General features: G+C 41.2%; 1 protein-coding gene across 1 annotated transcript in view; it reads left to right on the top strand.

Annotated features, from left to right (window-relative positions):
- The first annotated feature begins 3993 nt into the window (after positions 1-3993).
- SAMD13 (sterile alpha motif domain containing 13) overlaps positions 3994-10754 on the top strand; it is a 49009-nt gene continuing 42248 nt past the window's right edge. The window contains exons 1-3 of the mRNA XM_036089886.2: positions 3994-4057; positions 5119-5213; positions 6546-6747. Coding sequence (XP_035945779.2) covers positions 3994-4057; positions 5119-5213; positions 6546-6747 — 361 coding nt within the window. The remainder of the gene's footprint in view (positions 4058-5118; positions 5214-6545; positions 6748-10754) is intronic.

The raw sequence follows: 10754 nt of genomic DNA, 5'->3' as shown, positions 1-10754 counted from the left end.
ACCCTGCCCCCTTTTATTTTTTTTTTTCAGAACCAAGCGTTACAGAAATTTTCCCCCTGAATAATTCAAACACTTTCATTTAGAGTCAATGAAAACCATATATTGAATTACGTGGGGTTTTTTCTTTTTTTAATTATGTGTTTCTTCTTGCTTTGGTTGCCAGGAGGCTTAAAAATTCAGCCATAATTTAATTTTAACAACTTTGTAGGATGCTCCAGCTTCATATCTTCATTTTTATTTCTCCTCTGGTATTGATATTTTATTTTCATTTGGGTATTGAGTAGTTTTTAAAATTGCTTCTTATATTATTATGAGTCACTTGAATACTTTGTTTAAAAATGTTAGTAATAAGTAAGGGAAAACAAAAGAAGTAAGTAAATCTCTCTCTCTCTCTCCTTCTCCCCCTCCCCCTCTTTCTTTCTCCCTGTCTCTTTTTACAGCAGATTTTCCTCCTGTCCCAGCTTATCCGTCACTCAATGACTGTTCAAAGACTATGAACCATCAACAGTCAGTACTCTGGTTTACATTTTAGATGGATGATTCAAACAGTGCACAGGTAAACAGGGAAGGGGAGGCAAGATGCTCACTTTATTCTTGAGCAAATCAACTAGATCTCACTGACTTCCTTCAAAGATTAAGAAAAAAATAGCACAGGACCCATGCAACAGTAAAAATAAAAGATATCTGGAAAAGCAGAGGAAATAAGTAGAAAAAATTAAATCCCTGAAAATCACACTGAAAGCACCAAGGAGTAGAATTTAAACTGAAGAAAATTGGGACATGGAGGGCAAGCTATTGAAAAAAAAATCACGTAGAATTTAGTGGAAAATGACACAGAATGAAAGTGATGAGGGGGAAGATGAAAGAGGCAGAAAACAAATAAGAGAAAACTGACAGGAATGACTGCAATCTTTGAAGCTGTGAATGAATACATGGAACCAAAAAAATTTACATAATAGAAGAATTTTCTGAAATAAAAAGGATCTTAAAATTACATTTTGAAAGGGCTCACCACATTCCAAGAAAATTTAATAAAAGCTTTTATCTGGAACTTCAAGGACCGTAAAAAAAAAAAAAATCCTATGGTCACAAAGGCTGAAGGAAAAATGTCATCCTCAAAAATGAAGAAATCAGACAATATTAGATACCAGAAGAAAATGGAAGAGTGGTTAATGAATATTAAAGGAAAAAAATTTTCTATACCTGGTCTAACCTTTCATATGTAATGGTAAGAAAAAGAAATTCTCAAATACATAAGAGCTCAAGAACATAACATTTATGAACTTCTGAAGAATCTGTCAGGGAAAAAAAAAACCAAGACAATGAACAGATGAGTAACAATAATGAATTCACAAATGAGAAAGTCATGAGGTAGAAAATGTTTGGTGATGAGCTTTGAATCTCTTTGTACATAAAATTATATTTAAGTAACTAGGATTCTAAGTCATAAAATGAAATATAATTGCTATAATGCTTAAAAGAAAAATTACATAATATAAAGATAATATTTTGATGATAATAGGGACAAGAATCATATTTGCTCTCCAAACTAACATAAAGGGGGAGGGCAGGGAGAAGAAAATAGTCGAAGTAGATTAAGTTCATCATCTTTCGCCATCATTTCATTTTAAGGTAAACTGAGAAATATAAATGTAAACATATTATTTAATACACTTTACAACTTCCAAATTGCTACAGTGTGGTCGGTGACCTTCTAAAGTGGCTCCCAATGCTCTCCAACTCCTGGTATCATGCCTTTATGTGTAGGCTAGACATAATGACTTGTCTCTAACAAAGAGAATGTGGCAAACTGATGGATTTCACTTCTGAAGTTGAGTTTTTAAAGACTGTGATTTCTGTCTTGCTTACACCCTTTCTCCGCCTCTTCTCCCACACTTGCTTTGATTAAGCCAGCTGCCATGTTGTGAGTTGCTCTATGGAGAGGCCCACATGACAGGAAACTGAGGCTCTCTAGGGCCCATGAGGAACTAAATCCTGTCAACAACCATGTAGGGAAGCTTGAAAGTGGATCCTCCCCAACTGGAGCCCTCAGCTGAGAATGGTGTCCAGTACAACACCTGTGAAAACCAAACAGTAAAAATCCCTGAAGCAGAGGACTCAGCTAAGCCATGCCAGGATTCCTGACACACTGAAAGTACAAGGTAAACGTGTGTGCTGCTTTAAGCTGCTATGGTTGGGGGTAGTTTGTTACACAGCAAAAGATAACTAATACACAGAGGAAGATAAAAACAAAAACAAAACAAAATTAAAAAAAGGAAATAGAGCATAAAGCAGAAGAGAAAACAAAGAAACAATAAGCATTCAAAAAATAAACAGACATAACAGATCAAGTTAAACGTATCTAATTAAAGTAATTTCAAGTAGGATAGAATAAACCGTTTTTTTTGTTTTGTTTTGTTTTGTTTTTTGAGATCCAAGTATCATGTTTATTACTGGTAAAGAGGTCGTTGTTGAAGAACATAGCTGGCTTCTGCTCAGTGAGTGGGCTTCTACAACTCCCCTCAGCTCCACTTTCTCTCCATTCATAGAAGCCTGCCTCATTAAAATCACAGGGCTGCCTTCTCAAGAAGACCTTTGCTGTCTCCTTTCAGACTACAACCCTCCCATCTATGTTCATGCCATTTGCTCATTTTTTTACAAGATTGCCTATTTCCTTATTAGAATAAACCGTTTTTAAAAAACGATTAAATGGGACAAAGAGAGACACTTTATAATGGCAAAGGATATACAACTCACAATGAAGTTATTATTGCTAGTATGAATCTTCATATATCAAATAATAGAGCATTAAAACACATAAAGGAAAATAAAAATATAAGAAATAAAGAAATAAAAAAATAAATAAAAGAAATGTTAGGAGACTTCTCCCAAAATCTCCTTCCCGCAAGGCTCCAAACATGCCCTAATCTGTCTCCATGTTCCAGCCCTCTGAAATTCTTCCACTGAGTCCTCTGGAATTTGTGATTCCTCTCCCACATCAGTTTTCATTGTTACCACTCTGGTTCAAGCCATTATTATTTCTTGCCTGGGTTACCGCAATAGCGCCTTGCCTATTCAGCTTCTGCCATTGCTCTCTATGATCTCTTCTAGATAGAGCAGCCAGGATAACCCTTCCAAAATATGCCTGACCATGTCACTCCTCTGCTCTAAACTCTCTGGCAGCTGCCCATTTCACTCAGCGTGTAAGCCGAAGTCCCTACAACACCCTACAAGCCCTACATCGCCTGTCCCAACCCAGTGGTCACCCTCAGTCCTCCTCTCTCCAGTCCAGCCACACTGACATCCTGGCTGTTTCTTGAAAACTCCAGCCACACACTCACCTTGTGGCCTATGCCTGTTTTCTCTCTCTGGAATGTTCTTCTCTCAGAAATCCACACGGTAATTGCCTTACCAACTCCAAATCTTTTCTTGAATGTCACCTTCTCAATAAAATTTATCCTGATCACTATATTTAACCTTTCAACCTACACTCTCCTGTCTTCCCAATCTCCTTTATCCTACTTTATTTTTTCAAAACACTTTCTAATATGCCATAGAATTTACTTATTTAGTTTATGTTTATTATTTATTGTCTGCCTCTTCCCACATTCACGTTAGAGTATAAGCTCCATAAGGGCAGAAACTTCTCCTGTTTCATTTATTTATGTAGCTCAAGTATCTAGAAAGGTGCCTAGTACATAATGGGCACTCAAAAGATATTTGTTGACTGACTGAATACATGATTCTCAGCCTTGTCAAACCTAATGCCTCTTTTCATAACAAATACGGGGCAATCCGCTCTTTAACATTGTGAAAGGAAAGTCGTAAACTACCTACACATACAATTTTTTTAAAAATTCAAAATGATGCCTTAACTGTAATATAAAGGAAAAAGTAAATGTGTGATTCATTACGGAACTGCTCAGGCATCCCTAAACTAAAAGACACAATGAAGCAATCAGATGCTTGATTCACCTGTAGAATCACCGTGAAATGGACAGCCATAAAATGAACTGTATTGGCGATTCAAATTCCAAACACTGTATTGCCATTCAATGTACTGCATTCCAGGAAAAGTCAATACATCTTAAAACTGTGTGAAAAACACTTTATGTTTATATATAAAAGAGATTCTAGGCTCGAGTAAATATAAATAGGTTTTTCATCTATGTGAATGGACAGTAGAATAGTCGTCACACAGAATGTAGGAAATTCTTTGCTATGCAGTACTAGCCTGGGCACTGCAAGATATCTAGCATCTTTTGGCTCCACCAACTACATTCCAGTAGTTCTCCCCAGTCCCTGGGACAAGGAAAATCACTCTGGTAAATTTCCAAAACAACTCCTGGAGGTAGATCCATCCCAACAGACTGGTTCTGTAAATCCAGCAGGATGCTTTTCTATTGCCATTGGCTACCTCTCTATAGCATTTGACCTGTTAATGAGCTCCTCTTCACTTCTCCTTCCTTCCTTGACTTCTGAGTCACGGCCCTCCTGCAGCTTTCCCAATTTCACTTCCGCAGTTCCTGCCAGGTGTCACTGACTCTTTACCTCCCCTTGCCCATCTCCGCTGCCCTTCCTTAAAAAAAAAAAAAAAAAAAAAGATTTATTTATTTGAGAGAAAGAGAGAGCAGGGGGAGGGGCAGAGTGAAAGGGAGAGAGAATCTCAAGCAGACTCCCTGCTGAGGGCGGAGTGCCAGGCAGGGCTTACCTCACAACCCTGAGATCATGACCTGAGCCAAAAGCAAGAGTCCGATGCCTAACCGACTAAGCCACCCAGATGCCCCTGCCCTTCCTTTTTCCACTCCACATGATCTTCCACTCCCTCTCCTAAGGAATTGACTCTCAAAGTTCTGTTTCTACACAGGATACCCAAATTCACACTTCCAACTGACACTCTGTCAGAAAGCCTGAAGTTATACATGTCCAAAATCAAACTAGTCATCTTCCTCTAAAACCTATTATTCCATCCGTCGTACCTATCATCCACTTAGGCAATCTAGAAATGACAATCATCTTTGTTCCCTAGTCCTCACTGCCACATCCAGTTGACTGCACTGCTCTCTGTCGATTTTGCCTTGGAAGTGTCTCATACCTGTTTCCTTTCTTTTACTGTAGTTCAAGCTCTCATTACCTGTGACTTAGAATACTGTCACAGCCTCCTAACGAGTACTTCTACTCCAATTTATCTTTTGATATTTCCACAAAAGGAGGTAATAATAGTATTTATTAGTATTTATAAATAATATTTATATTTAGTATAGTGGTGATCGAGTGCTCATTATATGCCAGCCACTATACTAAATGCTTCCCATCTCTTTTTTTTTTTTTTAAAGATTTTATTTATTTATTTATTTGACAGAGAGAGACATAGAGAGGGAACACAAGCAAGGGGAGTGGGAGAGGGAGAAGCAGGCTTCCCCTGGAGCAGGGAGCCCGATGCGGGGCTCAATCCCAGGACCCTGGGATCATGACCTGAGCCGAAGGCAGACGCTTAACGACTGAGCCACCCAGGCACCCCCCCATCTCTTTTAATCTGCACAACCACATCATAAAGTAGGAGTTATTATTATTGAAATTTTAAAGATAGGAAAAAGAGGTTTGGGGAAGTTAAATAACTTACCCAAGGTCATAGAGCTAGCTCCAAAGTGACACCAGGATCCCAGCTCTATCTGGCTTCTAAAATCCCGGTTGTTTTGCCTTTGTTTTTGTTTTTTTGTTGTTTTTTTTTTGATACAACTTTTTCATATTGCCTCTAGTCTCATCACAACCTTCTATTCAGTCTCTACATTTTTCCCACCTGCCATTTCCTTCCTTATCCATCTGCCACTTTTCCATATTGCTTCTAGACTGATCACAACCTTCCATTCTGTCTCTATCCTTCCCAGTCCATTCTTCCAATCCACAGGTTCTTTGGTTTTACTTATCTCCTTACTTTGTAAGGATTTATTCATCAGCTATTTCAAGCGAGTCCTTCACAGCAGGTTCTTCTTCTTTCACTGCGTCCACCACATCTGCCCTCCTTCTCCCCCACTCTCTTCCCAGCTGCTGAGAGCAGGGTTAGAAAAGGGAATGAATAAAGCAGATACAAAAAACTCCCTGCATCTTAAGTTTTTCTCTGCCTAACTCAGTGTTGTTTTATGGTTCCAACGTAATGAACGAAATGAAAGGTGTTCTGTAAACTGTAGAGTGCTCTACAAATGTAAAGTGCTATATATTCACCCTACCTTTGCATGCCCCGGGCTTCAACTGAGTTACTCTGTGAACGACGGCAAAGGTGTTCCAAGTAGAGAACGCCACGTTTGCGTTCGGAGTTAAGGAAGAGTAAGGCCCCAAGTAATATGAATTTGGCTCGGGAAATGTCTACTTTGTCGTTATTGCCCAAACCCAGCTTAAAACTTCATCAGGACGTGAGCGAGTAAGACAGGGCGATAATGGTATTGGCCTGAAACCCCCCAATTTAAAACTCTCTCTCGGAATGTTCCCCTCCCCCCAGCTCCCTGGAGGTTTTAAGTTCTTGCAAATGTCTTCCCCGACTTTCACAGGGCCCCCGCCCTGTGCGCTCCCTTCCTGACCTCTCCGCTTCCTGGTGGCCCCAGCCCTCGGACCCCCGCCCCGCCCGCCGGCGGAGGACTACAAGTCCCGGCGTGCCGCGCGCCCGCCCGGCCGGCTGCACCAGGGCTGGGCGCGTGGCGGCCGCCGAGCTCTGCGCGGGGGAAAGCCTCCCGGCGCCGGCCGTGCGGGGAGGTAAGTGATACGCTCGTGCTGCGAGGGCACTGGGAACGCGGCCACCCTCTCCCCTCTCCAGGATGAAAGGAAACGAAGAAAACCACAATAAAAACCGCCCTGCCCTCCCTCGTCGCTGCTGTGTGTCCGGTGCTCCTGCAGCTTGTTGCACCCGCGAGCGTGGAATCTGTCACTCTGGAGTGGAACTGGGGGCAGAAGCGTGCCTGGCTCCGCGGAGAGCTGCGGCCCGCCGGGGCTGCGGGGCAGAGCTCGCAGGATGGGACCGGGTGGTGGCACGGCTCGGCTGGGCGCCCAGCGAGCGCCACACCCCCACACTCCCTTTCCACAGACGGGCTCCCCGGGAAGCCCCCAAACTCAAAGACGAACGGTTTCTTCTTGAAAGTCTTAGTCAGAAACTTTCCCCTCTTGTCGCCAGTGCCACCAGCGAGTCGTTTGTCTATCGGACGGCGCCGCTCTGCCAAGAGGCTTCCTGGCGTCCCCTCTCCTGCCCTCAGTCTTGTCCCACCGCTCGCTCTCCAGGCCGCTCCTCCCTCTCCCCCGAGACGCCCTTAGGGACGCGGTGAGCTTGGCCCTGCCCTCCGGCGACTTGTCGAGATTTCTTCTGCAGCCACGTGGACCCAGGTCTGCACTCTGCGATGTGGGCTGGACACTCCTGCGGGCCGATTCCTTGACGGGAGGCAGGGCGAGTGGTTCCTTTGGGACAGCGCTGGGTCCCGGGGTGGGGGCTGGGGTGGGGGGAATGAGTGCTGATCAATAAAAGAAGCCCGATCGGAGGCACCGGTTTCCCACCCTTGCTGACTCATCTCCCCTCTTGAGCCCATTCCCAAGTGTGCCTGAAAGTTCTGCTTCAGAATCCCAACACGAGGATCTTCCAAGTTATTCTAACACATTCCATAATATCCTGGATCAGAAGATCTTGTTTGTCTGCCTCTCTCTCACCCTACACTTAACACACTACACACACGCGCCCATAAAAACACACTCTGCACACTACACACTCTACACACGCCACAAACAGAGCATACACATTACACACAGCATGCACATTACATTCATCACATAAACATACATACACACACTTCGTTTATGCTACAAGGCTACATACACATACCATATACAACATACATGCATACACATTATTTTTATTAGCAGAGGGTTAAATCAGTTTGTTGGAGAGAGTGAGGAGGAAGTGGGTGAGTACTAGTATATATACTTATACCCACAAATGTCAATTTATTCCACAGTTAGAAACTAGATAAGTGAAACCTGCTGTTGTTAGAATTCAGAATGCTTTCTTGACTCCTTTTTGTTTTTCTTCCATAAAATGGGATTGATTTCCTACATCACCTTCTGAAACCCTTACCATTATCTAACAAGCAAACTTTTGATCACAGCAGGGGAGAGAGAAGATGTCCTCTATGCGTAGGAAGAAAATCTTGGAGAAACTTCACAGAAACCTTCCTACTGTAGGGGTGTCTAAGGAAAAGTCAGGTGTAACTACATTTTCTTTGCCTCTCCTTCCAAGATTCAGAGCTGAACTGATTTTGTTCTGAGCAATGGCATGACAGTGCTGTTGAGACACCTTTCCCAAACCCCCCTTTTCCCCCCAGGACTCACAGCCCAACCCATTTGAATTTAGTTGGAGCACATTTCAGGAATTTCAGATCAAGTCCCAAAACATTATGAAATCTGTTGGTGAAAGGGCTCTCTATCTCCAGAAGAGTTCATCATTTTCATCAATGGTGATAAGACTCACCTGTTTGACCAGACTCAAAAAATGGTCCTCAAAAATAAATTAACACTTAGAATTTGTCCCCAAATTATTGTTGTTCTTGTTATTATTATTTTTAGAATTTGTCCCTAAATTATTGTTTGCTTTTTCAAAGGAGCAATGGTGAAGTTGGGCAGAGAGAGCATTTGAAATCTTTATCAATGATGATCTTTCATGAAGTTGAACATTTCTAATATTCTTGGAATGAATAAGGGAAAGAAATTTTGACTTTGAAATTCAGGTTGCAAATTTAGATTATAGTTTCTGATCTTCTTCTAGGGCCCTTAAAAATTACTAAAGAAAAGGGAGACCTGCCGCTTTCTCCTCAATTCTTCCTGAACTCTACACAGTCATATAGCAAAGGTGATTTTTTTTTTTCTAGGATCCTTCTTGGGAACCTGTATTCTCTGCCCTATCTTGAATGGTTTAGTTGACATCTTGACCCTAAAAGTGTCCAAATATTGATTGTTGTTTATTTCGATGACAGCTATGCATGCTCCCTGTGTATCTATGGCATATTTGTGGAATGGGAATGTTTCCCTTCAGCCGTGGTTCCCAGCCAAGCAAGGGAACTGTGAGATTGACCAGGGTAACTTAAAAGATCATGCCTAGTACTCTCTATGCCACCTTCCCATTTCCTGAATGGTAGGAGATACTATGAGTTTGGGGGTTGGCAGAGTATCTTCTTTTTCATATGTAACTAATATAGAACCTGGTGCTCATAGATAGTGTTAGTTAAATTTGTTGAATAATGCTTTGTGTGCAACTGGGATAAACAGTTAAGATTAAAACTCCCAGAACTAATTGTTTTTGTAGAATGAGATTTGTTTCATTTTGAATTTTGGCTGAGTTCATCTGGTAGGTTGAATGCCAAAATAAAAGAATGTAGGTGTTCTCAAAAGATCTGGTCATCCACTTTGCATCCTCTGAAATATGTTACTTCCTGCATAATGAAGAAAAGGATTTTCTGCTGGGCAGTGCTTTCCTTATTCTTAAAGAGATTACTTTAAAAAAAAAAAAAAAAAAAAAAAAGCCAGCCCTGGGAACTTTGTCCATGAGTCTCTGTTAGGAAGAAAGAGTAACACAGGACTGCAGCTTCTGAGTATTCACTGGTTATAGCCAATAGTGCTGGGTTTTTTCTCTTATTTTCTCTTGTTTTTTTCTCCCATGGGGGAGAAAAATAGTTTTCAAAACATGACATTCCTCTTCAGAACAACAGCAAGGATCTATCATGCAGCAACAATGCAGGGGAGGGAGAAAATAAGAGGCTATTGAAACCGCTTGTTTTTCTTTACAAGACAGGTGCAGGGAGAATTCTGCGGTTCTTGGACTCCTGATTCATTCACTTCCACTAATTGTGCTGAAGGTAGTTAGCAAAAGTGAACAGGCACACTGTAGCTTTAAAAAGTCAGCCATGAACCAGAAGGCAGTTGGTGCAGCTTGTGTGTGATTCCTAACGTCATGTTGGCTGAGAGCCAGCCTGGTTTTATTTCACTGTGTCAAATTGTACCTCCTTATTGAATTCCTTTGCCAGCCTACTTTGTGAAAGAAAACATTGGGGTTTCTTTGGCTGTTCTTGATAAGCCTATAAAAAATGACATGTTTTAGTTGCTTCTAGGTAGGTTTTCTTTTTACTCTTCCACAAAAAAGAAAATAATAATAATAATAATAATAAGACAATGTAGTATGGTGTTACAGAGTATCATTGTGAGTGTTTTGTTTTTTTCTGAGATGCTTAGAAAATGGTGAATGTGTAACAGTTTCCAACTGAAGTGAAATCATTCTTTTGGCATGGAGCTGCAGCACTATCTTCTGTCTACTCTGTAACGGTGTGTGAATGTATGTTAATATCTATATGTATATTAAATGTTGGATTTCTCTATGAATGATCTAAGTGGTTTAGCAACTGGAAGTTTGTGTGTGTGTGTGTGTGCGTGCGCGTGTGTGTATGTATGTGTGTGTATCAGGAGTGAAGATTATCCCACACTTAACAGTATTATTTGTTAATCATCTACTTCTCGAACAGTGATAAAATCTTGTGACTATACTAAATGATGCACTTGTCATGTCAGAGTAATCCCTAGAGAAAGAGTGCCGAAGTATAAAGTAATCTGAGAGGAAATGTATTTAATTTATGGCTTCGGCTGTAGAACAAGCACATTTCAGAACTAGTTTTTTTAAAGCAGTTTTGTTCATAGCTTTTTCATCTTGCTAATTGCATATTAATTGTGGAGGG

This window comes from Halichoerus grypus, chromosome 5 (assembly GCF_964656455.1).
Source record: "Halichoerus grypus chromosome 5, mHalGry1.hap1.1, whole genome shotgun sequence".
NCBI lineage: Eukaryota > Metazoa > Chordata > Mammalia > Carnivora > Phocidae > Halichoerus > Halichoerus grypus.
This window is presented reverse-complemented; position numbering and strand designations above follow the sequence as displayed.